The 17,382-nt window shown below is 51.0% G+C and overlaps 3 protein-coding genes across 3 annotated transcripts; 1 reads left to right on the top strand and 2 right to left on the bottom strand.

The window, feature by feature from the left end:
• Positions 1 to 1,062: 1,062 nt before the first annotated feature.
• N7487_012032 (GAS2 domain protein) lies at positions 1,063 to 5,204 on the bottom strand (the record flags this gene model as incomplete). The annotated part of the gene is made up of 2 exons (XM_056879762.1): positions 1,063 to 2,514; positions 2,571 to 5,204. 2 exons carry the CDS (start codon positions 5,202 to 5,204, stop codon positions 1,063 to 1,065), a joined length of 4,086 nt encoding a protein of 1,361 aa, XP_056725081.1.
• Positions 5,205 to 6,151: 947 nt separating this feature from the next.
• On the top strand, positions 6,152 to 9,041 carry N7487_012031 (Hexokinase N-terminal; the record flags this gene model as incomplete). The annotated part of the gene is made up of 5 exons (XM_056879761.1): positions 6,152 to 6,325; positions 6,394 to 6,804; positions 6,851 to 7,661; positions 7,934 to 8,052; positions 8,112 to 9,041. 5 exons carry the CDS (start codon positions 6,152 to 6,154, stop codon positions 9,039 to 9,041), a joined length of 2,445 nt encoding a protein of 814 aa, XP_056725080.1.
• A 752-nt stretch (positions 9,042 to 9,793) lies between these two features.
• On the bottom strand, positions 9,794 to 15,907 carry sec16 (COPII coat assembly protein SEC16; the record flags this gene model as incomplete). Its single annotated transcript, XM_056879760.1, is given in 4 exon segments — positions 9,794 to 10,186; positions 10,213 to 10,367; positions 10,425 to 14,160; positions 14,177 to 15,907. The coding sequence occupies 4 exon segments, from the start codon at positions 15,905 to 15,907 to the stop codon at positions 9,794 to 9,796; spliced, it is 6,015 nt and encodes a 2,004-aa protein (XP_056725079.1).
• Positions 15,908 to 17,382: the final 1,475 nt, after the last annotated feature.

The following is a 17,382-nucleotide window of genomic DNA, read 5'->3' as shown; positions in this document are numbered from 1 at the left end:
ACGAGAATCCCATTTTCCACAACAAAAGGACGAAAACCCATCTCCAAGTTACGGTGCCTGCTTGATGGAGGCTTCCACCGTGCATGCTAGCACTACGAGCCCACACGACGTTACCTCGTTAAGCCGCAGAGGAAGCTGAAGCCAAAGCTTACCAGCTGTAAGTTTAGCCTGGAATCTTGAACCTTTTACCAAGTATCCCGGTATAATCATGAACTAACGATAAAATAATACAGCGATCGGGAGCTGGATGGTATGACTCGATGGAAAAGCCACATAGTCATGGCTTCGTCACTTGATCAGTGACTACCACTATACCGAGTGGTGATTGACCCCAATACATAATCTGAGACCTTTCTACGGATGCCGGTATATCAGAGATTTGCGCTATTCTCTGCATAACTCGGGCCGACTTTTACAACCCATCTGCATAGTATAGTATTGGTTGCTACGGACCACAAGTAGCTGCGCTTATGCCCATGGTAAGATGATATTGAACTTTAGAATATCGAACCCAGAAGCACCATCACTTCAAACCATCCATTATACAAGACAGAACTTCCAGATCTCCCCGTGCTCTGGGGGTACGAGTAGACATGAGAATCTCTAGGTAGTTTCAGGCTTTTAGTTTACGATGTACCTCTTAAGGTATGGCGAGCTTCAAAGTACTCTGACGTAATGTATAAAAGGAATAATGCAATATGTATGTCAAACTATCGGTAAATGCAAAGATCCCTCTATCAACCAAATAACTGTAGGGTATTGTTGAGCTCTAACACCACACCAAATCCCGAATCAAAACACAAAACCAAGTGAGAACAGATTCGCCACGCTGATGCAAGTAGAAGAGAAAATAAAAACCCGAGATATGAAAGGACGGCGCCAAAACATGTACAGCCAAATGTCCATATGTTCAAGAGCACAGGGCCCAGGATGATGCGAAGAAAAATAACTGCAGGCCCATCCATCATAGGCACAGCGGGGAAATAAAAACAGGGGGAAAGAAATATGGGAATCAAGAAGTTAAGAATGTATATGCGAAGGAAGGATCACTTTTGTCCAAATTCACGGCCTGCGAGACCCAAGACCTTTCAGCACGACTCGCCTGCTTGTGCCGATAGATCCGATATCGCCAATGCTGCGGACTTTAGGCAAGGAGTGTGCAATCACGCTGCCATCGCCGATCTCAAATCGGTCGTCGGCATCGTGGTTGGGCGGCATGCTGAGTGCAAATTGGGGTGGGTTGTGGGAGCTAGAGCGGCGGGTCTTTTGAAGAACATCTGCAACCCAGGCTTCACCCTCTGGGCTCATGGATTCGTACCGAGCACGTGGTTTGGGACCAGCTAAACCAAGTGGCGTGGAGCGGGATTCGTTGGCCGTAGAGGTAGTAGCATTGTTGTTGGGGGAGTGTGCGTCGCCGACTGAATAGCCCGAAGACACTGAAAGGCGTCTGCCGGTCGAGGAAGGGAGAGGGGCGACGGTAGGCGGAGGTGAGGTGAAAGAGGATAGGTGACCTGTTGTCACTGCTCTGGTGCCCATTACATCAGATGCGGTTGAGGCTCGGCGTTTCTTGTGAACGGTAAGGGATGAGGGTGGGCGGGCACTGAGCACGGATGGTGGTCGGGAGGGGGTAGCCCGGCCGGAGGCAAGATGTGAGGTAGATGGGGTCAACATGGCACCCGGAGAAGCGTAAGACGGTGATGAACGTGTTTTTATACCCTGAACCTCCACACGGGGGGTTTCAGACACTTTGCGGCGACCATGATGAATGACATATTCGCGGAGGTATTCGCCGAGGTCGGCCCATCCACCGCCAACGCGAACCATCACTCGCTGTCCCTCTTCTCCAACGGTGCGAACGAAGAGTTTTGTCGGAGCGGACTGGCCCCCGTGATGGAGGTGATAGAGTTTGACACAGCTGTCCTCTGTCTTGTAGGCATGAGAGTGTCGTCTCCGGGAAGCGGGCATCAAGGTCAAAGAAGGTGCGGGAGTGTTGCTGCGTGTTGGACCAGTGGGGGATTCGGATCTGTACCGCGTTCGTCGGTCCAACGATGAGGATGACGAGGATGCGTCTGCTTCGTGGTTGGAGTCAACCAAGTGGATATGACCGGGCAACGAGTTGAGAATCGAGTTAATCTTTTCATCAAGCTGGTCTCGAGGTTCCTTGCTGTGTTTGTTTGGCGAGGAAGGGCGGAACCCGAAATCGGTGGGTTCGGACTCATGCTCTTCTACATAGGACAGCTCTTGTCTCTTCACACCCAGACTTTCAAGACTTGGATGGGCAGTCAGTCGCTGTCGCCAGCGGACAGACTTGGGCTGAAGAAGGTGTTCCATAGCTCTTCGGGCGGAATTCATTCCGAATGTCTTTTTGTTTCGCTCCGCTATTTTTGCCATCTCATTTTGAGTGTTCAAGTCACTTGCAGACTTTCCTCGGGAGAGTTGATGACGGCCGGTAGGGAGGCGTGGAACCGGTGGAATGGATGCAGATGTATCCTGGAATGTGATTTTGCTTCGTGTCTAGGATAATCAGTTAGCTATGGGCATATGATCAAATGGACAATGGCTTCACATACCTTTGGGGGTTTGGGAAAGTCGGTAGATGTAACAGAGCGTGTCCTAGTCCTGGACGGTTTCACACTCGCCACACCTGGCGCCGACTCGCTTCCCAGGCCCAACCCCAAGCGTTCGTTGATGAATCGCTCGAGGGGCAGGCTGACCGTGCGACTTTGTTGGAAACTGATGCGCGGGTCAGGCTTCTGGTTTTCCAAACGACGCAGGCGATCCTCTCTCAAAGTATAGTCCCCATGTGAAGGAGGCTGTATAGGTTCGGGGTGAGATGATGTCCCAAGAGGCGTTACACTAGAGGAATCAGTGCGCAGCTCAGGTATCTCGGGACTGGATATGAGAGAAGAATGGTCTGAAAGCAATGAGCCCACCGAGCCGGTAGATGTCCGACGACGATGCGTAATTTTGTGCGCTACTGTAACATCTTTGTCAAGACCAGGCTTCCCTGGGCGGAATTTGGAAAGTTTAATAGGGCTCTGTAACGGCTTGCGAACAGTCCGTTGACAGGGTTCTTCTTTCGCTTCATTATGTGGGTGGCGAGACTTGATGGGCGTAGGGTTTGAGCCTGACTTGGGTGATGCCACAAGCATGGGTATTTGGGAAACCCTGCCAGACGCTCTCGATTTCGGCACTCGGATTTCTGACCTGTTTGGTGTGAGGACCGGAGAAATAGTTGCTACTACTGGAGTATCACACTGGCTCTGTTCACTTGGCCCATTCAGGGATCCAGGATCTTGGGAAACAGGAGAAGTGGCAATTTTAGGCTCGGGATTGCCGTCGGTTGATTTGGACTGTGGAGAGGGTTGTTTTACCTCCTCAGCAGTGGTATTTTGTCTTTCATTGACCACGGTATCACGGGGCAAGTCTTTACAACCTGCGGGGGCATTCAGCTCTTCCGCGGCAGGTACGCCGGCAGAAACGACAACCTCAGGAAGTTGAACTTCCATTTCAGTCGCAGGGGAATCTTGAATGAAAGGATCTTCGGCCAGAGCACTACGCTCGGACAATGGACTCGTTCTTGCCGAAGCTTGGCTGGGGGGTGACACAGCTCCGTCAAGCTGTTGGAAGCCGGGCGGAGGAATATTTTCCTTGTTTTCCAAGGTGCGGTCAATTGCGCAGGGCGTATGTGCAATAGCCGGAAAGGGCTGCCGATTGATCGCAGGAGCTGGCGGAAAGTCGGACTGTGTTGGTGTGTCTAGGTCCTCTGCCACGACCACGGGTGTAAGATGTTCTTGTTTCTCTTCGATTGGAGACTTCAATAGAGGTATCGAGAGTTGTAGGTTTGGCGAAGCGTCTCCTTCCACACAGTCTGCAGGAAGAGGCGTCTCTTCGAGAGGCTCCATTGATTGTTCCACAGATTGTGGGCTAATTGGCCTTGCATCACCGGACGAGAGTTCAAGGCCACACTGAAGTTCAGGCTGATGTTCGACAGCCTGGGCCGCAGGAGAATCGAGATCATCCGCAGGTTTCGATACAGCTATATCGGGTGTTGGGTCCTGCCGTGTTTCCTTCAATGACTCTGCGCGCTGGAGGTCGGCTGCGTGCATCTCCGCCATTTCAGACTCGGCTTTTGAGCGCAACCACGCGTTGCGAACCTTGTATTTATCAGCCTCCACCACCCATACAGCAAAGTCAGACTCAATGGTTTCTAAGTCATCAATCCATTGTTCGGGCAAAGAATCCGGACGACCCTCTAACGCGTCGAGAACCCGGTCCATCCGCCTCCCCACACCCACAACTGCGGACTCCAGTTTAATATGATCGGCAGCTAAGGATGCATCGGAGAATTCGCTCGGGTCGGAGGCAGAAGAATGTGGGGTTCGCAAGGCGTGGAGGGACGAGTCAAGGGCGGAGCGGGTCAAGCTCAGCTCTCTAAGCAGACCAGGAATTTGGCGTAGGACAAAGATGCGAACTTCCCAAGTGGCAAGTAAGGCATTTAGTCGCGACAGATATGGGAGAGCTCGGAGAATGGTGGCGGTAATAACAGCTGTGAAGTCACTCAGCTGTACATAGCTAAGCGGCGGAGGCACAGACACACAGCTTGTGGCGGACGAGGGCCGAGACCTGGATGGAATGTGGGCATTCAAAACGTGTTCCTTTAATTCTTCCACGTTAAGATCGTCCATCCCATCGCGGATTTCATCGGCTCTCCTCTCGTATCCTTCGACCACGCTGGCTAACAAGCTCCCATAGTAACTTGCCTGGGTGTTACTAGGGGGAGCTAAGAGCCCCGAAGGGATGGGATTTTCCCCAGAGTGCGACTCAGATGGAGGAATGAAACCCATCCCAACCATCGCGTCGCGTTGACTTGGCCAATTCCATGATTGGACCTCTTTGTGCCACAAGTTCAAGTTCTGGGCAGCTACCGCCGCGCGTATCCCTAGGGCGCGTTCTGACGGCGACACCTGGGAGATGCTTCGCGAGAGGATATCATGAGCGGCTTGTTCGTTCAAAGGGACTGCGTCGGTCGATGTGAGGGCTTGGAGAGTTGATTCGGGAGAGAGGTTGCTGAGGAGAGGGTCGAGTTGCTGGTAGATGGAGCCAGGGATTCTTTCAAGGGAGGTTGAGCGCGAGTCATTTCGAGAGTGGGAGGGGGAGAGGCGGATGGAAGGTTGATTCGGATTTATTCGACTGGCCGCCATTCCGAATAGATGCTCAGCCTAAGTCGGGGGGAGGTAAAGTCACAGGGAGCCTCGACTGGCTCGAGGATGGCATGTAAGTGACGGACGTCGGAACGAGGGCGGGAAAGAGGACTGTCGAGCCCGCATGCTGAGACGCGCGTCTTAAGAAAGTGCAGAACTTGGCAAGCAATAAGCTCTTGAAAATACAGAAAATAAATGAAATGGAAAAATGATCGGAGGTTGACGAAGGAGGTCAAGGTACAAAGGTGAGAAGAAGCGAGGGAGTGCGGAGAGAGTGGATGGTGCTAAAGTGGGCACAAATGAGCGACAAGGAGCGAAAGACCGGCTTTCTGATCACAATTGATATCAAAAATATCAAAACAATAGTTTCGGAAGATTTTCTGAAGTTGAATTTATTTTGAAGTGGAGATCTGATCAGGGGAAAGGCCCTAGGTCTTTTTAGTGGAGTTGCCGATATGAACCATCGCCGGATGATCCGCCGGGGAAAAATAATACAACACTACGGAGTACAGTTGTTTAAATGGTCTATGCCGTACACATATGTACGTATATCTTGGATATCCAAAATTACAGCATATCGGAAGGTTGGAAAAAAAAGCAATTCTGCATGTTCAATTGACGAAAGAGAGAAAAAGAATTCCTGGAAGGGGAAACAAAGCTATTTGAAAATAGCTTCATCTATAGACGCAAGGAGTAATATTTAAATATTTGTCCAATTATTTCCTATATACTCCATATATACTCCGTAGCAGATATCGATATCATAAACTAAAACAAATTGCTTATTCGATCAATTTTCTACAATCACTATGCGGTCATGATGGCGTTGAACTGATGGCGCACATCCAAACCCTGAAATAGGGCCCGGGAATATCCCCGAGACTCTTCAGAATGGCAGAGCGGCAGAGCTGCAAAAGTATCTTCTGCCAAGTTAGTCGAACATCATCATGCAAGGGTTTCGCTATCGCCCAGAACTGATGGAGGGTCTTCCCGAGGCGCTCACTACAGAGCTCAAGAAATATGAAGATTGGTTCTTGCTTGAGCCACCTAAATTGAAGGCTATCACAGATCACTTTGCTCGGGAGCTGGAGAAAGGTCTTACCGTTGAAGGTGGATCTATTGTCAGTACCAATTGACCCAAGGCGATTTGCAAAGTAGATGCTAACGGGAATGGTGGCATGGATTCAAGCCTATGAACATCACATGGATCATGAGATACCCAACAGGCCAGGAGAAAGGACGCATTCTCACAGTTGACCTGGGAGGGACCAATATCCGTGTATGTGATGTCTGCCTTTCCGCCGGTAGGAGAGACTTTGAGCAACGTCAGAGGAAATACAAGCTTCCGGAGGAAGTCAAGATAACCACAAAAGAAGCCCTGTGGGGGTTTATTGCAGGCCGAATCGAGTCATTCCTCACTGAAAGTCACTGTGATATCAGTGCTTCAGACCCACTACCAATGGCGTTCACATTCTCGTTCCCAGTGGAGCAGAAATCCATCCGCAGTGGCGTTCTGCAGCGCTGGACCAAAAACTTCAATGTTTCTGGGGTGGTAGGGCATGATGTGGTACCTCAGCTGGAAGAGGAACTTGCAAAAAGGGTAAGCTCTTTTTGAATACCAAGAGAGTCGGAGCTGACCAAATTAGAAAATCCCAGTGAAACTGGTTGCGCTCATCAACGACACAGCGGGGACCCTTGTCGCCTCACGTTACCGGGATCCGCAGGTAAAGATTGGTAGCATTTTCAGCACTGGCTGCAATGCAGCATATATGGAAGAATGTCGGTTGATCCCAAAGTTGCGTGATTCGGGACTGCCGGAAGATGCAACCGTAATAATCAACACCGAGTACGGCTCCTTTGATAACGAGCGTAAGGTGCTGCCCTTAACTCCATTTGACCGCCAGATCGACGAGGAATCTGCCCATCCAGGCAGGCAGATCTATGAGAAAATGGTGGCTGGTTTGTACATAGGAGAAATGCTGCGTCTGGTGATGCTGAAAATGCATGAGGATGGCGTACTATTCAAGGGCCAAGATGTCTCGCGTCTTCGGACCGCGAACTCATTGGAGGCATCGTTTCTGTCTACTGTCGAGATGGACATGTCAGAAAGTCTGACCGACATGAAAGAAGAGTTCAAAGAAAGCCTCAATCTGGAACTCTCGCTAGACGAACTAAAAGCGTGCCGTCATCTTATTGGTCTGATCGCGATGCGTGCAGCGCGTCTCTACGCGTGTGGAATTGCGGCTATCTGCATGAAGAAAGGGATCCGTCAATGCCACGTTGGGGTTGATGGCTCAGTGTTCAGTAAATATAGTATGTTGAAAGGACGGGCAACCCAGGGTCTTCGTGATATTTTTGGTTGGGATTCAGGCATATTGGACTTGATTGCTCTAAACTCGGCCGAGGATGGGTCTGGAGTAGGAGCAGCTTTGGTTGCGAGTTTAACACTTGACCCGAGTGAGCTAAAAGATTGTAACATGGAGGAGATATAAAATTGAATGTCATCAAGCTGTTCTAAAGTTGTGAGAAGACTGGAAGTTGTAGATGTGAAGATCGTCATCTCTCCAGAGCGACCATAGACGATAGCGATAAGCACTTTTAGTTGAAGTCGATCCTCCTCCCTCCATCACCAACTCGCACAATGCGCTTCCGAACACAATTAAGAGACAGCAGGACCTTCTCCAGTAAGATTAATCGATAAAACAAAGGATCCATGCTAACTAAATCAGAGCTCACTGCGTCGTTGTCATCGCTGGGCAAGGTATGTTGGATGCGCCTGGAGTACGAGGTGATCCGCTTTACCATCATACCCGACCAAGGCACACAAGTGTGGGCATCAATACCAGTCGTATGCATAATAATACAAACCCTATCAATAATATGACCTATAAATTAACTGTTTCCCAGGGAACTATATTTGATGACACAACCTATGAGCTAGAGTCCAATTCCGACGCCATCAACATTGAAGTTAACATCAGCGTCCTAAACCGAGCCCTGCGCTCCGCTTGGGGCTCAACGCATTCACAACTCCGCCTAACTAAAAAAGACAAAACTCCTCTCTTGGCGCTAACCGTCCTCGCATCAGAATGGACAGAGGGAAACATGGCCTTGGCCACCAATAATGACGCAGATGGCTTTGGCGACGACGCAAACCCAGAACCACCAGCCGACACGACAGGCGATCGAGGACCACGCGAGCGCCAGACATGGATCACGCAAGAAATCCCGATCAAGATCCTCCACGAGTCAGCAGTCGATGGCCTGCACGAGCCGCACTGCCCAGACCCCGAAGTGCACATTATCCTACCCAACCTAGCGCAGTTAAAGAGCATATCCGATCGCTTCACGAAACTCGCATCCACAGACAGTAAAAGCCGACAGCCGGGTATGATGGCGCCCGAAGCCCCGGGGATGCACTCTGTTTCTTTTAGTGGGTCGGGCGCTAACACGGCTGCCACGGCACTGTCCACCAACTCGTCTCCCAAGCTAGAGTTATCTGCTAATATGCATGGCTCGCTACGACTGGCTATTGCTACGGATGAGCTACGTATCGCGAGTGTCTGGTCTGATCTCGTCAACCCGCCGTTGGACCCTGCGCAGATGACCCAGGAGCAGATGAGCCAGCTTCCAAGCGAGCTTAATCGGAAGCGGGAGGCGAGTGAGGGATTCGAGTCTGGTTGGGCTAAGGTGCGAATTGATGGAAAGGATTGGAGTCGGGTGCTCAGTATTGGGAGACTCAGTCCCAAAGTTGTTGCCTGTAAGTTGACCGATGATCCTTGGAATTGCCGCTCGATAGTGCAAGTGCTAACTCGGTTCCTCATGCGCTATGGTTAGGCTTCGTCAATGAAATGGCATTGGTTCTTTACGTTTATCTGCCAAGTAATCGGGATGGCGAGGAATCTTGTTTGACGGTGAGTTGACATTGTCCCAAAAATGCATCCATGCAACAACCAAGCCTTCTAACAATCATGTTTCAGTATTATATCAATTCATTCACCACATGATGCTGTGGTGAAATTTGAGCTACAATGTCCATATTCCAAAAGTTCAGGTGTTCAAAGGTCGGAATGAATTATTAGATATCGTTATTAAGACAAGTGCATGCCAAAAAGCCATGCAAGAAGAGACCTCCAGATCCAGAAAGTTCCAGCGAGCAACAAAATATCAAGCCAGAATAAAACAGCAAGGGGAGGAGGGTGATATACATAATGCCAGGAGTGCAAGCCCTTGACTCCATGGATGAGGTCGCGCCAAAGAACAACAAAGATCAAGCTATGTGCAAAAAGCAAGGCATCGGATGATGTTCAGTGAGCGAGAATGCAGAGAGACGGCGTGTCTGCCGGGGCAAGAAACAAGACACATGCAGGATGCTGGGGCAATGACAAATCTAGTAACAGGGGGTTGTATTATCGAAGGGTAGGGGGTAGGGGATGCGCTTCATCAAAGAAATCATGTTATAACAAATAGAAGACATAACAATGAAACAAACATAATGAAACAAAAGAAAAGGACATTATAGCACTTAGCTAGTCGGGAGACTAGTGAGCACTATAGTTATCATCGGCCATTCAGGTAGAGTGGGATGATTATTGAGCCATCACGTCAACGTAACGGCCCTTCTTCTTGCCACGAACCGTGTTGCCCTTTCGTGCCTGAGGCGCGCCGATCAAATCGTCGATTGAGCTAGCATGAGTCAAAGACGAAGAAGGCCGCGGCGGCGGGCCGCTGGAACTACCGGGCGGTGTTGGCATAGCCGCTCCCGTAGAAACGGAGCGAGGCGCGAGACCAGATAAGCCTGGGCTGGAGGACAAGAAAGGCGGGGCGGTGGTTGAGGAAGATTGAGGTCGGCTACCAGGGGCCGACATTGGGGGAACCGGAGGCATCGGAGGTGCACCGTTTGGTGGCATACTGCCCGAGCTCGCAGTCCGACTGGGGGAGCGGAGCCTCGAGGAGGAGGCGGGGTGGCATGGACGGGTGCGCTACTACCGGGATCTTTCTTGTTGACCCATTTCTTCAGATCCTTGTCGTAGTAAAAGGAGCTCTCTTCGCCAAGTTTAGCTCTGATGGGACCGCCGCCGGTGTTGTTTTCCTCTTTCTTGGCTCCGCCGAACCAACCACCAAACCAGCCCTTCTTGCCAGATTGTTGGGCATCCTTCTTGGCTATAGGGGGAATCGGATTAGCAAGTGAGTTAAGCAATAGGCGTTCTTTATACATACCATCTTCCTCGGCGGCTTTCGCGAACGCTTCGTTTGCTTTGCGGTCATTCTCCGCTTTTTGAATAGCCGCTGCCCGGGCAGCGAGATCATCATCGTCATCATCCATGATCGACTTCTTCTTCGGCTGCTCTGCGGTAGGTGGCAGATCCTCCTCCTGGGCAACAGAGCCCATGTCTCCACCAGCTGCAACCGGCTCATAAGAAACCGGTTCGTAGGAAACCGGTTCGTAAGATGAGCTGGCAACGGGAGGTGCGTAGGGTGACTCTGAGTCAGGCATACCAGGAGGGCCTTGGTAGTAGGGGGATTCGGTGGATGTGGCAGCCTGTCCTGGAGGCTGGTAAAAGAGGCCATTCACCATGGGCTGTGCGGCTGGAGGGGCTTCAGTGGGCGACATAGCTTCTTCTACCGGAGCAAGAGGAACATAAGAGGATTGAGGCGGTGTTGGTTGATACCCACCCGCGTTTGGCGACCCATACACTGGAGCTCCATAGGACATCTGTTGATCAATCGAGGGCGAGAGTTCTTGTGAGCTTCGACGTTGGCCAAAGGGCGGGAAGTAGGAAGCAGATCTCTGGGAATCCATCGAAGATCGGCCCTTGAACTGCTCAGGCGAGGCATTGGGCGCGTATTGGCCAGATGGGTGATACTTGGATGCGCCGCTGGTGGGAATAGGCTGCGCTCCTGCTCCTGCTCCAGGGTAAGAACCGTAGATATCAGATATAGAAGGTGAGCGGCTAATTGTTGGTGTGCCAGCCACGTTTGCAAAAGGACCAAATTCCGCTTGCTCGCCACCCTTGCCGGATCCAGTCGATGCAGCATCACTATCATCACCCACCACGAAGCTATTGAAACGAGCCCACATAGACCCCGAGACCTTCTCCATGCTTGGCCTCGAGATCCAAGAGCCACTATCGCTAGTTGTCTGGCGCAGACGTGCAGACAGCTCTTCAACTTCCGCGAAGAGGTGCTGGTGATAGTACGGCGAGGGACGAGTGGTTGCTTTCAATGCCGCTGCGACTGCATCGCAATAGCCTTGCGCTTCTAAGTTCCGACCCTTGTCTACGAGGCATCTGGCATTCAGGATCTTGAAAGCCAAGAGATGTGGCAGATGGGCTGTTGGACAGTTCCCGAGAACAGACGTAGCATACTCATAGGCCTCAGTCAGCAAAATAGCATCCTCGTCCATCAAGGAAGAAGGGCAACGCTGATGGTCAGCACCAAGGAGAGTGATGTTGGCCTTTGTATCGTCGGGGCCACCGAAAACCGCAGCACGCGAGAAGATGTAACAAATATGAGCCGCCTCTGTCCGCCCATAGGAAGTAAGCAGGTGGCCGAGGGAGAACAGGGCCTGGTGATCTTCAGAACTTCGGTTACTCAAAACCAGTCCTAAGGTGTCCCTCCACTTGTCTAAACCCTCCAGGGCATTCTTAGTAGAGCCCTGGCCATCGGCCTTGCTAATAAGTTGCAGACCTGCTCGGGCAGACGGAGGAACAAGCTCGTCGATACTTTCTTCAATATTGCCAGCAAAGATCTCATATAGGGCTGCAAGTGACTCGGTGTTTGCGGATTTAGACCTGACTTCGCGGCGGACAAACTCCTGCACAACCTGTTTCGAAATCGACCTGTCCATGGTGGATGAGATAATCATCGCATGTCCCCAAAGACGTCGATCAACAGCACTCCAGATGGCCTTCTCCCGATCGCCACAGATCAAGTGTAGGCGAAGCTCCTCCAACCACTGTGCATCAACGGCATCAGGCTGTGAAGGCATTTCTGAAGGGGTAAACCCTCCCGAGGCGGTTATACTGCTGGTGTATGATCCGTCTGCATCGGGGTTGGGTAGATTGGGGAAGATGATCTGGCGGAGAGACTTTTGAATTTCAGGCGAACTCTCTAGATTACCGTCATTCTCCACAAGAAGCTTGACAACCTTCCAGAGGAGAGTTTTTTCCTCCTGGCGTTTGTGCGTATCGGACTGAACCTGTTCGTAGCTTGGAAGATCTGAATGTTCAAAAGCTGCAATCTTGCTAGAAAGCCAGGCAATCAATTCCTTCTTCTTTGACTTTGCCTTGAGGGGCCCAGGGTGCTGGACAATGCTGTCAGCGGAGGGCAGCCATTCGCTCAGCTGGGAGATTTTCGGTTCACCGAGAGTCGGTTGGATCATTGGCGCCACTTGACCAGCGGAATAGCGAGGAATGTGCCTAGGGAAACAAGATACGACGGATCCACCGAACCCGAATTTGAAGATCGGAGCACCCTTCCATCGCTCCAGGGGATCATGTTCCTGCCCATCATTCGGAGCGATAAATTCAAGATGCTGCGTTGGAGCGCGGGTTTGAGAAGGAGCCAGCAGAGGGGCATACGGATTCACTATTTTAGTTGGCGAACCTGAAGCTTGCACCGAAGCTGGGCGTTGGAGGGTATCAACGCTCTGTCCGTAGGAACGGGGGCTCGTCAAGTCCCGGGCAGGTGACTGGGTCTGGGATCTGCGAAGTGGACCCATCTGGATATCGCTAGGGGGCGGGGACATATACACATTAGTCGCGGGAGCAGGAGGAGCCTGTTCCGGAGCCGGCGCGAGACGCTGGGCGAATTCATTGAGATATTCCTGAGGGGCATATCGACTTTGAGGCGGAGATGGCTGTACAGGCGAGCCGGCACTCTCTCGCCGGGGCAAGTTGGCAGAACCATTGAGATATTGGGGAGCACCAGGTGGGATTTGTCCAAAGCCAGCCCCTTGCCCGCGCGGCGGAGACAGATTGATCGCAGGCTCGAGAGATGGTGGCTTGTGAGATTGATCGGGCTGGTACGAAACCTTCTCATGGTGTGCAAGCGGACTTGACGTCCGTGGCTGGAAAGGCAAATTTTGGCCGGGAACATTAAGTGGCTGTGAGGCATAACGATTGCGAGCGGAAGAGGTAGTAGGGGGCGCAGGAGAATATCTCGGCAACGAAGGTGGCTTTGAGGGTGCTTGCAAGCCAGGCGGTTGGGGAGAATACCTTGCAACGGCAGGAGGCCCGGCTGGGGCACTCGATGCTAGGCTGGCATACGGATCCAACTGTTCCGGCGGCTGAAGTGTGGGTTGAATTGGGAGCGCGATAGGCTGCGAAGCGGGTGGCGCGGCAGGGGCATATTGCACCTGGGGAGGAGCAAGAGACGGCCCGGTCATCGTTGGTGCCACCTGCGGATTAGGGGTGTACCGACCAGAGCTGGCAGGCCTAGACCTTGGTGTCGCCAGAGGAAGTTCCTCGTAAAAATTCTTCGGTGCAGGGGGAGCAGACACAGCTGACGGGAGAGCTGCCGGAGTGGGGAAGCTAGATGATGCCGGAATCGGTACGCCAGAAACACCTGGGGGAGGAGGTGGGGGCATACTAGTCACCGTTGGAGGAACAGGCTTGTGGGTCACGACCGGCTTTCGGGGCCGTGAGATATCATCTGGAAGGTCGTAAGGAGATTTGTAACCCTGTTTTGACCGCTCAGCAAAGCTCTCTCCCCTGGTTGCCACGGGGTTCTGGGGTGGTTGTGAGAAGTATGATGACATGGCTCCGGTGGCTGGCGGCGCAGTTCCTGGGAGAGGAACACCCTGCAATAGATCACCAGTAGACGGTTGGTGGGGTGCATATATGTTAGGAACAGGTCTTGGCTGAGAAAAGGCCTGAGGGGCCTGGTATGGACTGTTCAAGCCAGCCGACAGGTCCTTATTCGCAGGCTCGGCAGGAGTTTGATGAATGTGCTCCTGTGCAGAGACAGACTGGGGGGGCTTCAGCCTCCAGCAGTAGATCGTCATCATCCAATGCCGCCTCCCAGCGAGCTGCCAGATCATCATCTGGTGAATCACCTAGCTCAGCTTCCCACCGCGCCGCTAGCTCTTCCTCGGAGGGATCGGCGGTTGGTTGGGGCTCCAACGATGCAGCCTTCAGGACATCATCAAACTGTGCCGCAGCCGAAGCGTCACTGACCGGGGAGTCAAGAGCAAACCCACTCGATTCCAAGACCTGAGACGTGCTCTTCCGGGCGAGATGAGCGACGGGTTGCTCCTCGGCCTCTTTCTTTGAAATAGAGGCGAAGAAATCCTCGTCGTCGTTCTTGGCCTCTGACTTTAGAGCGGAGCTGAAGAAGCCATCTGCATCATTTTCATCGTTGGAAAAAACGCTGTCAATAGATTTCTCTGCTTGCGCAGGGTGTTCGGGCGAACCCGGTGTAGACTCATCTAACAACGGGACCCCTTCCTCGAACCTGGACTCCGCTTCTGGCGGCGCAAAAATAGGCTTTGTCTGGCTGTTGAGTTGGCTAAAGAAGTCGCCCTCGTTGGAGTCGACTTCACCACTCAGCTCATTTGTCCAGAAAGGTTGATCATGAGCGGTTGTATCCACGTCCGCTGCGGCCAGATCTGGATGGACCTCGTTGGTCGGTGCAAAGGCTTCCACTGTTGGGGCTGGAGAATCCGTATTCTCGGATTCAACATTCATCGAGCGAGACACAAAATCAGGTTGCTCATTTTCGGTCGGGGAAATGGCCTGTTTGGTGGAGTTGAAGACATCAGTACTCTCTTCATCAAATGTCACAACCGTAAGTGCTGTGTCCTCTTGCGATGGGCGTACAGCTTCTTCGGCGGACTTTCGCTCATCGCTATCCTGGATGGGAGTAGAGTTTGAGGCGAACTCTGGGATAGTGTCCGAATTTTTGCTAAGCGGGGTAGCCTCTTCACCGGAGGGCAGCGTATTGCTAAGGTCCTTCTCAAAGGTGGCCCACGGGTCCTCAGAATCGGTATTCTCCTCATGTGTTTGTGGAAATAGTTCTTTAGTGGGGGTAGACTGAGTGGTATAGTCATGCTTAAAAGTGTCCAACGAAGGTTCAGGTGCCTTGGTTTGCTCCTCTCTTGAAAGTGTAGTCTCTCTCACAGATGTCGATTCCGGCGTGGTTTCTTGTTCGGGTGCGACAGTGGGAACGGCACTATCAAAGGTTTCGGTTTTAACTGAGGGTGGTGCATTTATATTTCTGGGGAAACTATTGCTAGCCTGCGCACCAGATTGGGTTGAAGGTGTTTCGGTCTCAACAGGCTGCGCGGGCTGAGTTTCTGGCGGGGTCGGGTTTAGGACGGCATCCGTATTCTGAGTAGATGGTGCGATATTTGTATGAGCCACTTCAATGCTCTCGTCGGGGATTTGAACGGTCTTATTGACGGAATCAGTGTCTAGGCACGCGTCCTGGTCCACCACTGGCGATGCATTGTTCACTAGCACGTCCAAGCTCGTGTATTGAGGCTGATTCGCGTCTATCTCGTCGGGCATATCCCACGCAGAGAAATCCTCACTCTGTGGAGATATGATATCGTCTAGGGACTTGTCCTTTGGCTCATCCGCCGCAGTCGGATCCGACAACCCACGCTGGACCGAGCTCATCGTAACAGGAGAGTGAATCTTCTCGGGCCGTGATGCCGGATTCCATGACTCTGAATCATTGTCGGTCGCTTGGTGCGCCATATGTGCAAAGTTCTTCTTGATTGCCAACGTGACTGGAGATGAGGAGCGCAGTCCGGAGGGACCAACCTGACACGTCTCCAATGACACCTCAGGAGATCAACAACCGTAAAGAAAAATGGGGGTCGGAAGGCGTCAACTTAAGGGTCCATTAAACGATGTAGATATAAAACAGAGCAGAAATAAACTCAAAGAAATAAATCGATCATGAATGCATCAGCTGATGGCAAAAGAAACCAAGCAGTTTGTCCTAGAATAATGCGACAGCGAAGGACGATCTCCGCCTATGATTATCCCGGGGAGCCAACCTAAGACGCTGAGTCATCAGGATTGCTGTTCTACAGGTCCGCGGGTGTTTGCCCGGCACCTGGGCACCTGATTCAACACAGCTTACCTAAGCTCTACGGGCGACCAAATGCGCCCAGATAACTGTCTGATTGGGTTAATATTGCCTGACAGTAATTTAAATCTACTCACTTTACAAGTAGTTAGTTATACAAGTAGTTAGTACCTACAGTCTCGGCAAAGTATTAACACCCTTCGCTACCGCCTTCCTAATTAGACTGACCGCCCATATATAATTAATCCTCATTGGTGGACAAATAACTGGCAGAAATATGGGGTGCTAACACTTTTGCGTAGTATCACTGTACATACATATGTAGGTACTTATCAACTTGCCTGGTCTACATGTGCTCTCCAAGTGCATTCGACTGATACTTTACAATTGTCTTCATCTAATAATTTTCTTACAAGGGTATACTCTATAGTAATTATATTGTGTTAGATCGGTTTTTATTCCCAAAGTATAAAACTAACACAACAGTAAGTATCAAAATCGTTTAAAAACCTGTATAAAAGACAAGAAAATCTGTATATACAAGTGATACTAAATAGAGCGTTGCATGTATATTTAGAGGATACACCTGTTTGAAAAAGAGAGATATCCTCATTTTCAGAGGTTAGCCGTACCATTTGGAAGTATCCATGGATGTATATAAAAGTATATATAAATTAAACATTCGGCCGTTTATAAAGCCTTATTATGACTTTTTTAAAATGTTTTTATGTATCTTTTCAGGTGTATACGAAGGCAGTAAAAAAAAAAAAAAGATTAACCTTTGATATTGAGGTTACATAGTGTAGCATACGGGTTGAAATTGGCTTCAGGAAGGCGGCAATGGGGGCTAGGAATTATCCAGTGACAGAGTCATATGCCGGATAGCATACTCCGTCGCCAAAAAAGCTCGGCTCTTCGGTGTCAACAACATCATCATCGTTGGGCTGACTATTAGACTGCATCTTAAATTCGAGCACAACTTCAGCACCTGGTATCACCCAATTGCGATAAAGAGGGGGGATTTGACATAGTTTTCATTATTTCGGTAAACAATTCGCCCACATTGCTCGATTTTCCACCCTCATGGGCTCAGATCCAAGTTCCAGTAGGTTCCTAGAAAAATCCCATATTGCCACAC

Source organism: Penicillium crustosum, assembly GCF_028827405.1.
Source record: "Penicillium crustosum strain IBT 35664 chromosome Unknown utg000005l_segment0_segment0, whole genome shotgun sequence".
NCBI lineage: Eukaryota > Fungi > Ascomycota > Eurotiomycetes > Eurotiales > Aspergillaceae > Penicillium > Penicillium crustosum.
This window is presented reverse-complemented; position numbering and strand designations above follow the sequence as displayed.